At 37.0% G+C, this 13,683-nt stretch overlaps 2 protein-coding genes across 6 annotated transcripts in view; one reads left to right on the forward strand and one right to left on the reverse strand.

Moving 5' to 3' along the window:
- The window catches only part of PIGF (phosphatidylinositol glycan anchor biosynthesis class F), a 48,401-nt gene that overhangs the window by 27,625 nt on the left and 7,093 nt on the right, over window positions 1-13,683 (forward strand). The window contains exon 6 of one of the 5 annotated variants that reach the window (XM_033936766.1): window positions 12,003-12,135. The exons of the other annotated variants lie outside the window; for them this stretch is intronic. Within the exon in view, the coding sequence (XP_033792657.1) occupies window positions 12,003-12,095 (93 nt within the window). The 3' untranslated portion in view covers window positions 12,096-12,135. Of the gene's footprint in view, window positions 1-12,002; window positions 12,136-13,683 lie in introns of those variants that run through there. 5 annotated transcript variants of the gene reach the window in all.
- RHOQ (ras homolog family member Q) overlaps window positions 1-13,683 on the reverse strand; it is an 84,097-nt gene that overhangs the window by 3,046 nt on the left and 67,368 nt on the right. The gene's annotated exons all lie outside the window — the stretch shown is intronic.

The raw sequence follows: 13,683 nt of genomic DNA on the forward strand, positions 1-13,683 counted from the left end.
AGGGGAAGGGGAAAGAAATGTTCCGGCTGCTGCACCCAATTGGGAATGGGAAGAGAAGTGCTGCTGCAGCAGCACCCAATTGGGGAGAGAGAGGGGAGAAGGAAGACCAGGGAAGGGAGAGGAGAGGAAAGAGATGCCTAGACTATGGGAGGGAGGGAAAGGAAAGGAGCTACCAGACAATGGAGGGGGGGGGAAGAGATGTCGGGGCATATGTGGGGAGGGGGAAAGGAGGCAGATGCCAGACCAGGTGGAAGGAAGGAGAAGAGATGGCCAGATAATGGAGTGGGAGGGGGAGAGGAGAGAGATGCCAGGGCATTGGGGGAAGGAAGGGAAACTAAAGGAGACAAAATGCCAGACCAGAGGGAAAGTAAGTAGAGGAGGTGCCAGAGGAGAGAGAGGAGGGAGATGCCAAGGCATGGGGGGAGAGAAGGGTAGGAGATAGAGATGCCAGACCATAGGGTGGAGTGGTAAGGAAGGAAGGAAAGGAGAAGAGAGAGATGCCAGAGCATAGGGAAGGGGGTGAAGCTGAAATGAATCATGTACAAAGGAGAGAAAGGGCACAGGATATACAGTTTATTGAAGGGACATAGAAAGAGGAAAGATGCCATATGGAACAGAGAGATGGCGGACACTGGATGCAAGGGGCAGAGAGAGGGTGGAAAGTAGATGGAAGGTGTAGAGAGAGAGGGCAGATGCTGGGGTGGAAGGGGCAAAGAGAAAGGACAGATATTGCTTGGAAGGGAGCGAGGACAAACGCTGAATAGAAAGAAGAGAGCGAAGAGAAGATGATTAAAGCAGAAACAACAAAAGGTAGAAAAAAAATTTTTTTGTTGCTTTACGTAGCATCAAGTAGTATTGTAACTGTATTGATTAAAGTTTATAAATAGGAAATAGATATAAGGCAATTTTTTGGGGACTAAACCCCTTTCCTCAGGTCAGGACAGGATACCATAACAACAGTATACTGTACTGCAGGGGTGCCCAAATGGTCGATCTCGATCGACCAGTAGATCGCGATCGACCAGTAGATCGCAACGGCAATGTGAGTCGATTGCGTTGCCTTTGTGATCTTTTTCTTCCTGCCTCCCCGAGCCAGGCCAGACGTGTACAAGCACCGGACTCGCAAGACTTCACCTCCGACATCAATTCTGATGTCAGAGAGGAAGTTCTGGGCCAGCCAATCACTGCCTGGCTGGCCTGGAACTTCCTCTCCAACATCAGAATTGATGTCGGAGGTGAAGTCTTGTGAGTCCAGCGCTTATATGTGCCTGGCCTGGCTCGGGGAAGCAGCAGGGAGAAATCATCGTGGTGGCTTGGGTGGTATGGAAACAATCAGGGAAGTGGAGAAATCGGCACGATGGCTTGGGGGGGGCAGGAGGAGAGAGAGAAAGAAAGGCAGAAATAAAGACGGGGGAGAGAGAAAGAAAGACAGGCAGGGGGGAGAGAGAAAGAAAGACAGGCAGGGGGGGAGAGAGACAGAAAGAAAAGGGGAGGGGCAGAAAGAAAGAAATATTGGATTTACAGTTAGAAGAAGGAAGTGCAACTAGAGACTCATGAAATCACCAGACAAAAAGGTAGGAAAAATGGTTTTATTTTCAATTTAGTTATCAAAATGTGTCCATTTTGAGAATTTATATCTGCCATCTCCATTTTGTACTAAGGCCCACTTTTACTAAACCGCGATAGTGGTTTTTAGGGCAGGGAGCCTATGAGTGTCGAGAGCAGTGCGGGGGCATTCAGCGCAGCTCCCTGCGCTAAAAATCGCTATCATGGTTTAGTAAAAGGGGAGAGGGGTATATTTGTCTATTTTTGTATAGTTGTTACTGAGGTGACATTGCATATTTTAAAGTCATCTGCCTTGACCTCTGAAAAAAAAAAACCCGAATACAAATGATAATTAACATTTTCTCTGCGTACAGTGTGCTTTGTGTTTTTAAAAATTTTACTGTTGGTAGATCATTTTGACTTGGTCATTTTAAAAAGTAGCTCGCAAGCTAAAAAAGTGTGCTGTACTGTCTTGAAGAAAGATTTGGCCTCTGAAAGCTAATTGAAAAATGGATTAGTCAAAAAAAATGGTATTTTCTTATTTCTCATTATTTGTTTTATTTCTGTTTGTTAATTTGTAAAGTGGTGATTGTTTTTTTTTTCCATTATTTTTTATTTTCAAATTTTACATAAAGTGTACATAATATTTAAAATACAATTGATAATTGCATAGTATCACTTTTATATCTAGTACATTATATATCTAAATTTGATTTTTCCCCTCACCCTCCCTCCACCCTTTTATTACTTAAATATAATATTTCAGAATTTTATCAAAATTATACAACATATTAGAATACAATTGATGAATATTCAATAACATTTTAAATATCTAATATAATATGTTCTACATCAATTTTATCTATTTTCCCTCCCCCCACCCTTCTATTAGTTTTCATTCATATATTACATTTTATATAATATATTATAATATATTATGTATAAATTATTTTCCTTACCCCCCCTTTATGTGTGTCATAAAAAAAAAAAAAATCTTTAAAAGAAGAAAAGAAGAAGAAATATTCTATTTTTTATTCATTACAGTATTTTGTCAATGGCCCCCATATTTTTGTAAATTTAGTATATGTCCCCCTTTGTATTGCTATTGTTCTTTCCATTTTAAATATGTGACATGTTGTATTCCACCAAAATGTATAATTTAGGTTTTTGTAATTCTTCCAGTTGTTAGTTATATGTTGAATGGCAACCCCTGTCATAATTAATAAAAGCTTGTTATTTTCTGGTGAAATTTGACTTTTTTTTCTCATCATTGTTCCAAATAAAATTGTATCATATGATATTGCAATATAATTTTCCATCAATTTATTAATTTGTGGCCAAATTGAATTCCAAAAAATTTTTATATAGGGACAATGATATAATAAATGATCTAATGTCCCTGGTTTTAGATTACAGTGCCAGCATTTATTGGATTTAGAACTGTCTAATTTTTGCAAACGTGTAGGGGTCCAAAAAGCTCTATGCAATAAAAAAAAACCAAGTTTGTCTCATAGATGCTGACACTGTACATCCCATTCTCCAAGACCAAATTAGTGGCCATTGAGATGCATTAATCTGATGTCCAATCTCAATGCTCCAAATGTCTCTTAGTCCATTTTTTGGTTTTTTATTCAAATATCCAGATATTAATTTATACCACAATGCGGCTTGATGTCCTAGGAAGTCTGCTTTAAAGCATAAGAACTTTAAACTATATTGATTGTTCAATGTTTTCCATTCAGGGAACCCAACCTGAATGGCCTGCTTCAATTGCAACCATTTAAAACTTTGTGTTTTATTAAGACCAAATCTATGTTGCAATTGTGAAAAATCCAGCAGTTTACCTTCTGAAATAACATCGTCTAGAGATCTAATGCCTGCAATAATCCAGTTCTTCCAAAGGATTTGAGCTCCGCCTATTTTGATCTTGGAGTTTATCCATATAGATTGATTAGTTGATTTGTATATTGGGATAGGTGTTAATTTATCTATAAATCTTAACGTTTTCCAAGTATCCATTATTATTTTATTTTCTCTGTATCTTCTGGGTATATTAGTACTTGGCAGATGAACTAAATTTAGGGGAAACATAAGGCGCCATTCCAAATATAACCAATCTGGTGCATTATCTATAAGTTCTGGGAGGATCCAATACATACCCTGACGTAGAATATAGGCTTGATGGTACCTATAGAAATTTGGAAAATTTACCCCTCCCTCTTTAATTGATTTTTGTAAAGTTACTAAAGCTATTCTAGGTATTTTACCAAGCCAAAGAAATTTTGTTAAAATTCTATTAAGTTTTTTATAAAAGGACCCCTGAAAATAAATAGGTATCATACTCATTTGGTAGCAAACCACAGGCAATATCATCATTTTAATAGTTTGAACTCTTCCCCACCAAGAAATATGTAATGGGTTCCATTGTTCACATAACTCCGTAATTTTTTTTAATACATATTTTTCATTCTCTATTACAGTATCTTCAATTGTATTTTTAACTTGAATGCCAAGATATTTAAATCCTTCTTCTTTCCATATGAATGGAAAATTATCAAATAATCCTTTTACACAATGAACATTCAAGGGTATAATTTCTGATTTATTCCAATTAATTTTATAACCTGAAAATTTACCAAACTTATCAATTAATTCCAATAAAGAAGATAAGGTTGACTCTGGATTTCTCAAATAAAGCAAAATATCATCAGCATAAGCCGAAATTTTATATTCCATATCTGAATATGGAATACCTTGTATCTCTCTCGTTTGCTGTATTGCTAACAATAAGGGTTCTAATACAACATCAAATAACAAAGGAGATAACGGACAGCCTTGTCTAACTCCCCTCTGCAATTGAAAACCATCAGATATCTTATTATTAATATTTAATCTTGCAATTGGGAAGCTATACAAAGTTTTTACCATTTGTATAAATCCAGAACCTATACCAAACCATTCTAAAGCCTGATACATAAAATTCCATTCTACTCTATCAAATGCTTTTTCAGCATCTAATGAAACTGTAAAAGCCGGTTCATCCATTTTTTTTGATAAGTTTAGCATGTGAAATAATAGTCTAGAGTTATTGGAGGAATGTCTTTTAGCAACGAAACCCGTTTGATGCATATCTATAATATGTGGGAGAGCTTTGGCTAATCTCAAAGCCATAATTTTCGCCAAAAGTTTATTATCAACATTTATCAGAGATATAGGCCTGTAGTTTGAAACCAAAGTAGGATCTTTATTTGGCTTGGGCAAAACAATTATTATTGATTCAGCCATAGTACCTTTAATATTACCTTTTATAAGTTGTGTCTGATATAAATTTAGTAAATGTGGGGAAAGGATATTTTGAAATGTTTTATAAAATTCTACTGTGTAACCATCACCACCTGGAGCGGATCCAACTCTAAGAGACTTCAATGCTGTTTCTAATTCTTTTAATGATATAGGTTCTTCTAAACTTCGTTTTATATGATCAGGAACTTTAGGTCCATTAATTAAATCTAAAAAATTTTTTCCATCTTTTTGTTTCTCCAAATGAGGCTCAGAAGAATACAGGTTCTTATAAAATTTTAAAAATTGTTTTAATATTGTATTTGTTTGATTTGTTATTATACCATTATCATCTTTTATTCCATTAATATTAGTTCTCCTTTTTTTTGCTTTAAGATAATTTGCCAATAATCTCCCCGCCTTATTAGAATTTCCATAATACACTGCTTGCTTGGAAAACAGATCTTTTCTTATCATTTTTGAAGTTAATTCATTATATTTACCTTTTGTTTTCAAAAGAACTTGCAAAACTTCATTTTCCCATTTATTTACCAATTTAGCTTCTAATATTTTTATTTCTTTTTCTAATTCTATATATTGTTTTTTAATCTGTTTCTTAATAAAAGCTGAATATGATATAATATTTCCCCTCATAGTTGCTTTAAATGCATCCCATACATTTTCTATAGATGTATCTTCCACTAAATTTATTTGAAAGAATTCATTAATTTGTGTTTTAAAATTTTTCAAAAATTTATCATCCATAAGCAATGCATTATCGAATCTCCAAAGAGGTCTACCATTTTCTATTTGATCTAATTGTAATTCTATCCATACTCCCGCATGATCCGAAATAATAATAGGATCTATGGAGGCTTTAATCACCTGTTGCACTTTATTTGTTGAAACAAAAATATAATCTATTCTTGAAAATGATTTATGAACCTGTGAACAAAATGAATATTCCTGATCATTAAAATGAAGAATACGCCATATATCTTTCAAGTCACATGATTGAACCAAATTATCTAGACCTAAAGATTTAATACTTTTACCTGGTTTTTTATCCAATAATGGATCCATTACAGCATTAAAATCTCCAGCCACCACTAAATTAGAGGCAGCCAGTGGTAATAACATATTTTGTATCTTTTTAAAAAATTCTGATTGATTCGAATTAGGGGCATATATATTGAACAACGTCAGGGTATCATTTCCCATACCTATATCAATATGTATCCATCTTCCATGTGGATCTGAACTTTTTACCTTAGTCTTGGCCATACATTTTTTATTTATAAGAATTGCAACCCCTGCTTTTTTATCCACTGCTGGAGCATAAAAACATTCCTTTATCCATCCACCTGATAGTTTCTGTGATTCCTTCATATTAAGATGGGTCTCTTGCAGACAGTAAATATCCGCATTTTGCTTTTTTAAAAATGTTAATACTTTTTTTCTTTTAATTACATGGTTCAGGCCATTGACATTAATAGAATATATTTTAAAAGACATTATACATTTTAATACTTTTCATTATATTTTTCTTCCCCTCTTCTTTCATATTTAAAATCCAAAAAATTTCTTTCATGACACACATTTTTACCCCTAAAGTATCTAATCCCTTATTTATTTTTTCTTTAATTATTCTAGTAAATACTCTCTTTTTCCCTCCCTTTCCCACCCAATACATTGGCTGCTTAAGGATACACATTGGAACTGTAATCCGAACATTCTCCCCCCCTCAGGCAAACATTATTAAATATTCAAACAAATTTCCCTTCTATCTATCTATATTAATCTTTAATATCTTTAATCATTTTTCCATAACATTTCATTAATGTATCAATTTCATATTTTTATAATTCTTCATAGAGTCATCAAAACCATCTTAATGTTCTATGTTAAAATATCATAGGTTCTGGTTTAGAAAGAAAATCTTTTAGTTTTTCTGGATCCTCAAAATATAAGGATTTGTCTCCAGATGATACTCTCATTTTCGCCGGATAATATAGACCATATTTAAATCCTTTTTCTTTTAGTTGAGGTCTCATGTCTAATAGTCTCTTTCTTTTATTTGCTGTATTTTTGGCGAAGTCTGGTAAAAACCATATTCTAGATCCTTTATAATTTAGGTTTTTATCTTTTTTTGCAGCATTTAATATTTCTAATGCTTGTTGGTATCTAAGCATTTTGAAAATTATCGGTCTTGGCTTTCCTTTGTTTTCTAAATTTTTGGTTGGGATTCTATGTGCTCTTTCTATTTCAAGTGGTTGTTTCAAGTCTAGTTGTAATATTTTTGGAATTAAATTTTCAAGGAAAAGGATAGTATTTTTTCCTTCTAAATTTTCCTGTATTCCAATAAGTTTAATGTTTTTCCTTCTTCCTCTATTCTCATAGTCCTCCAGTTGATCTTTCAATTTATTTATTTCCAGGCTGTCATTTTTACATCTTTTTGATTCACTTTCTATAATTTCCATTTTTGATTCTAATTCAGTTGTTCTTTTATTATTAACTTCCATTTGTCTATGAATGTTTAAAATTTCTTCTTTCATTTCAGACATATTAGTTATAGTTTCTTTAAGCATTTGTTTGATTTGTCTTAGTTCTTCCATAACTTCTGCTTTACTCAATATGTCTGGCTCTTCAATAGGAAGTGGTATCTTGCTTGGTGTTATTTGATCTTGTTTCTGTCTTTTTGCAGATGTACCAGCCTCATTTTTGTTTTGTCTGGTGCTTGCCATGTTGTTGTTTTCTTTTTCTTTGTTATTCTTCTTTCTTAAATTTAATCTCTTAGGTTTAGGTTTGGTGTTCTTAAGTTTTTAATTCCTTTTCTTCCAGGATTTGGTTCTATCTTTTGAAGTAGAATTTTTTTTTTTTTTTTTATAGTCTTTTCCTTCTTTTTTTTTCCTTTTCCTTTTCTCAGTTATCTGTCCCAATCTTGAATATTTCTCTTTTAGGGACTTTATCACTTTAATAATGACAAGAAGGTTGTTTTATAGCTATCATATTTCAAAGATTGATATTTTTCAACTTTTTACTTATATCAGTTTGAAACTCTTTTACTTTTCTCACTTTGGTCGTGTAAATCAATGTTAAACCATCTCAATCTTTGAACAGATTCAAATCTTCTATTACAATATTCTTTTGAGTAACTGTCAGTTATTTGTTTCCAGTTCTATTGCTTTGAAAACAAAAAACAAAAAACCGGTAATCCTTTTCTATGGTTCTTCTCCCTTAAGCCCCTTCACTGTCTCAATGAAGGAGGGGAACACTCAGTCTAACAATCTTTCCTTCTCTTAGATCTCTCTCAGACTAGTCAGGTCTTTCATAGATTTAATTCATTATATCCGGAAGTCACTCTCCCTTGATGACACACCGCTTCAGCGCTGATCAAATAAAAAATTTTTGGTAGTCCTTTTTTCTAGCTCTCCTCTCACAAGCCCAATCGCAGCCCCGACTGAGGAGAGCAACACCTCTTCCAATTATTTTCTTATTTTGGCAATCTTGAAGCAACTGTCTTCTATTTATTCACAGCGTCTCTCAACTGCCTCGATGTCTTGCTGCTTCAGTTTTAAAAAGTTCCGTTAATCCTTTCCTCTGTCTCTTCTCTCATAAGCCCAATCGCAGCTTTGTCAGAGGAAAGTAATATTCAATTCAGTACTTCTTTATTTTAATAAGCTGATATTTATTTGTTTATTTATTTATTTGTTTATATCACTTCGGCACTTAATTACTGAGAGAAAATGCCGGTATTCTTCTTCCTCAGTTACTCAATCTCCCTTCCAGCAACGTCAAAGGGAGGATAATTTTCAATTCTATATTTTCTTTTCTTTTTGGGTTCAGTTATATCATGTCAGGAACACAAATTTCCTTCACCAACCTCGTTAGTCACTCATACACTCTCCTCACAGTCTCAGCGCTGCAATTCAAGTTTCATGAAACCGCCGAGAAATACAAACGGCTCTCTGCCTTTCCGATTCCTGTCACCACATACCTCACTTCAACTGCAGCAAATTAGGATTTTATCTTTTATCTTTTGTTCAGCTTCTTTATTATATATTTTCTATGAAGTTATTCTGAAGGAAAAAATTTTTTTTTATATTTCATTGCCTGTATGGTGAGGAGCTTCACGATCACACTTCCATCCGTGCTCGCGTTAAGCCACGCCCCCCAAAGTGGTGATTGTTATGTAGCAGTTTTTTTCAAATTTACATCTACTGTCTTTATATTTTGCACAGTATTAGAGGACGTGTCACTGTTTCTGTGGTGTTGCATTGTATGCAGTCTGGTTTCTTGGTTCAGTTTAACTTTTGTCTACATAGTGCTATTTTTAGTTTTTGATTATTCCATATTGGGCGAGGGTGTATCTCTCTGTGTGTATGAAAAGGACATGGCTTTCTGTTAGCAATGACTGTACAGGATCAATTGACTGTGCAGGATCTGGCTTGTTCAGTTTTACAATGTTTGTGTTGGTGTTCTAGTGCTCACTGCAGTGTTTTAGATGCTGCCTTTTCCTAGGTGCACCCTTGTTGTGTGACTCATTGATTATTACTAAAAATATCTTTTTTATATAGAGGAGGGGATTGTTAAAAATGATCAGCACTGGCTGTCATATATACTAGGTACGCCACTGGATTTAATGACCCTATTCTAACTTTACTGTTGATGTAGGTGATGTCTCCCCCCCCCCCCACTATAAAGAATTAAATTAAAGTTGTATTAACATCAAGCAGCTTTCAAATGACATTATAAGCAAATAAAAATAAAATATTTTTAATACATTGCTAATTATTACCTGCTTCTTTACCTAAACTATTTTGCCCTAGCTCTCACTTTGTACTACACTTCCCCCTCCATATTCGCGAATTCTGTATCTACGGATTCGCTTATTCACGGTTTTAAACCAAAAAATGCATTTTCATTTTCAGGCTATTTTAAGCCCTGTAAGCGCCCCATGGTCTAGGACATGGCAACTCAACTTCAATGCCAAAAAATGCAAAGTTATGCACCTGGGCAGCCAGAATCCATGCAAGTCTTATACCCTTAATGGCGAGATCCTAGCAAAAACGGTAGCAGAACGAGACTTGGGGGTAATCGTCAGTGAGGACATGAAGTCTGCCAATCAAGTGGAGCAGGCTTCGTCCAAGGCAAGACAAATCATGGGCTGCATACGAAGGGGTTTCGTCAGTCGTAAGTCATTATGCCATTGTATAGATCCATGGTGAAGCCCCACCTGGAATACTGTGTGCAATTCTGGAGGCCGCATTATCGCAAGGATGTGCTGAGACTGGAGTCGGTGCAAAGAATGGCCACCCGGATGGTCTCGGGACTCAAGGATCTACCATACGAAAAACGGCTTGACAAATTACAGCTATACTCGCTCGAGGAGCGCAGAGAGAGGGAGGACATGATCGAGACGTTCAAGTATCTTACGGGCCGCATCGAGGCGGAGGAAAATATCTTCTTTTTCAAGGGTCCCACGACAACAAGAGGGCATCCGTTGAAAATCAGGGGCGGGAAACTACGAGGTGACACCAGGAAATTCTTTTTCACTGAAAGAGTGGTTGATCGCTGGAATAGTCTTCCACTACAGGTGATTGAGGCCAGCAGCGTGCCTGATTTTAAGGCCAAATGGGATCGGCACATGGGATCTATTCACAGGGCAAAGGTAGGGGAGGGACATTAAGGTGGGCAGACTAGATGGGCCGTGGGCCCTTATCTGCCGTCTATTTCTATGTTTCTATGTTAAGCCTTACCTGGTGGTCTAGCGGGTTTTCGGGGCAGGAGCGATCTTCCCACGTTCCTGCTCCGTGCAAATCGCTCACAGGAAATGGCTTGAGAGACTACGGGAGCTCAAGGCAGCCATTTCCTGTGAGCGATCTGCACGGGACAGGAGCGTGGGAAGATCGCTCCTGCCTGAAAACCCACTAGACCACCATGTAAGGCTTAAGGGAGGGCTTTCAGGGCTTAAAATAGCTGGGGGAAGTGGGGGTTAGGAGCAGAACCGGTCCAAATATTATTCACGGTTTTTTAATATTCACAGGCCGGCTCTGCCCCTAACCGCTGCGAATACGGAGGGGGAAGTGTACAGCAAAAAAAGTAGCAGATAAAGATCAATCACACAGGTCTTCTTCAAGGCTCAGTAACACCTCTCCATAAATTATGTGGAAGAGGTCTGGAAGTGGGCATCGCATCTATTTCATATCCTCAGTGAGACCTTAGGAAGGAACCTAGTGATCAAAACATTAGAGGTACTGTAGAGCCATTTCTTGTATGACTGGATGAGCTATATTTATCTTTTTTTTTTTTGTTGTTGTTTAAATTCATGCAGAAATAAATGGCTAGATTGAACCTAATGACTTCATTAACGCATTTCCCTTTTTTAAACCTCTATACCATTTGAAAGAGGGCAAATATCTAATTATTCCCTTCTAGAATTGGATACTTCTTAAATTTAGTAAAAATATTCTGGCACAAGTGTCAAACCTTAAAAATGGAAGTCATATTGAGCATTGGAAAATAGTACACATTTAGGACTCCTTTTACTAAGCTGCAATAGCGGTTTTAGCGTGCGCTTAGCGCGTGCAGAATTGCCATGCACGCTAGACGCTAACGCCGGCATTGAGCTGGCGTTAGTTTTCCTGCGTAGTGCGGGGGTTTGCACGTGCTAAAAACGCTAGCACATCTTAGTAAAAGAGGGGTTTAATTTTCCCCACCACCAAATTTCCCCATCCCACCCCACCCGGCTACTTTTTCATGCCACCCAGCTTGAAAAAATTTCTAGGGAGAACACTGAAGAGTCATACAAATGAAATGACATATTGCTGTAGCCTTATTTTTCTATTTGCTGGGGAAGCCTGCTTTCATGTAGTCAAAGTATCTATCTTTCAGGATTGAGCATTTGAAAACAGAAGTGCAAATTGTATAGGTGGCCTAAAGGAGAAAAAAATCAATCTGAATATTTAAGATGTCTATTATGACATCATTGATATCTAGACCAAAATGATGCTAGGTGTTTTAGGAACGGTCAGGTATCCTTTTTATTCAGTAAAGGATACTTAAATACCAGCAGATCCTATGCAAATATAAGGTAGAAGTCCTAATCACGATTTGATTTAATGCACAACTATAAATATTTAACATAGCCATTTTCATTTTTGTTCATGTTTTTTTAGATGTGTTCCACCCAAGTAATATTGCCAGTTGGGGAGGCTCCATCCATCATGTTGCACAGGCACAAAGACTGTACATACAAACATCTTATATAGCCCTGTCAGCCTAATGAGACACACTTTACCATAGCTTTTCACGTCCAATCCCAGAACAAACATGCACAAGTTTGTAAATGGAGGCAGGGAAAATGTGTCATTTTGTCAGCCTGAATAAATAAGTAGGTGCTTTTCAACTTGTTTATTTTGTCACTTTGGTTAAATGAATGTATTAGACATGCTCACTGACTACTATACAGTGTTCTGATAGTGTCCAGTCATTGTAGCTGGAAGTACTGGATCTTAGCTTTCACTCTTAACTTTGTCCAGTAATCCAGATTGCTCATCACTTGTAATGTTCTTTTCAGCGTTTGGCAAAATCTTTTTTTTTTTTTTTTACCATGTTTTGCCTCTGTTACATGATAGTTTTCAAATCAGAGCACTTGTGGATTGCTTGGTTTGGTGTGGAGTTTTTGGTTTTGTTTCTACAGCTTCTCTTTCACAGGATAGGTTTTATGGTATTCACTAGCAGTTGTATTTTTATAATTGGTTTAATAATAATCTTTTTGTTACATCCACGCAGGAGTACGTAGGGTGATCAAATCGTTTCTATGAACTGGACTTGCAGAAGTGTGAATACTTAAATAGTTTTCAGTACCTCCTAGTTTTTCTTATGCAAGCGAACTGTGCAGAGGTGTTCTGATTTGCTCTGCTTAGTTTTGGTTTTCATTGTGGCCTTAAGATGCCCCGAGACCCCATTCTTAGAGATCCTCTGCCTAGGAAAAATGCAGGTTCCACTGAGTCAGACTTCAACTCTACAGGGCAAGCCTTCAGGTGGACCTGGGGAGCCTGCCTGCTGTGTCTCTTCTGGACTCAGGGTCCATTCCCGAGTTTCCCAATAGTTTGAGTGCAGCTGTGGGCACCCTGTGTAAGAACCCTGGCTGCTTAGTTTGCCCACTCCCTTTGTGCTGTGAGGTTCTGTGGGGGTGGAGGTCTCAGTCGGTCCGACTGACAGCCCAAAGATTTCTTGGTTTAAAGTTGGATTTGGAAGCAGAAAGTCCTTTTCTTCTCTCCAGCTGCACTCAAATAAGCTGACAGGCAGGCACCTCCACAGAACTGTGAGTACAGACCCATTATTTCCTATGGGAAAATCAGGATGGGTCTGAAAATCTTCAATTTGAGGGTTTCTGAGGCTAGGGTTTAGGTCTCCCATCTCCAAAACTCCTTTTTCACTAATTTTGAATTTTCAGTTTCCATGAGCCATTTTTGGTGCAATTTTTCTGAGGATGGCCAGCTTAGATTTCAATTGAACTTTTTTTTTTTTTCAAAAGTCTCTAGCTGCCTCAAAATGCCTCGATTTTAATTGACTGAGATGGACTCCTCAGGGTGTGAGGACATCATTACCTGTAAAATTTATGCCGGTTGTTCGCTGGCGGAGTGTCCATGTACCACATGGAGCAACGCACGAGAGGGATGGGCAATAGCTTCGTGCTTAGCCCCACCCATGTCCCCCAGAGCTGGTGAACCGCTGATGGTCCGAGAAATGGGTAAAAAGTCCTGTCCGGATCCCCTATCTTGCAGTGATGCAAAGTGGAGTCCATGGAGGTTCTGCAGGCTTCATTTACTTCCCTTGCACAAAGCTTCTTCC

This window comes from Geotrypetes seraphini, chromosome 3 (genome assembly GCF_902459505.1).
Source record: "Geotrypetes seraphini chromosome 3, aGeoSer1.1, whole genome shotgun sequence".
Taxonomy (NCBI): Eukaryota; Metazoa; Chordata; class Amphibia; order Gymnophiona; family Dermophiidae; genus Geotrypetes; species Geotrypetes seraphini.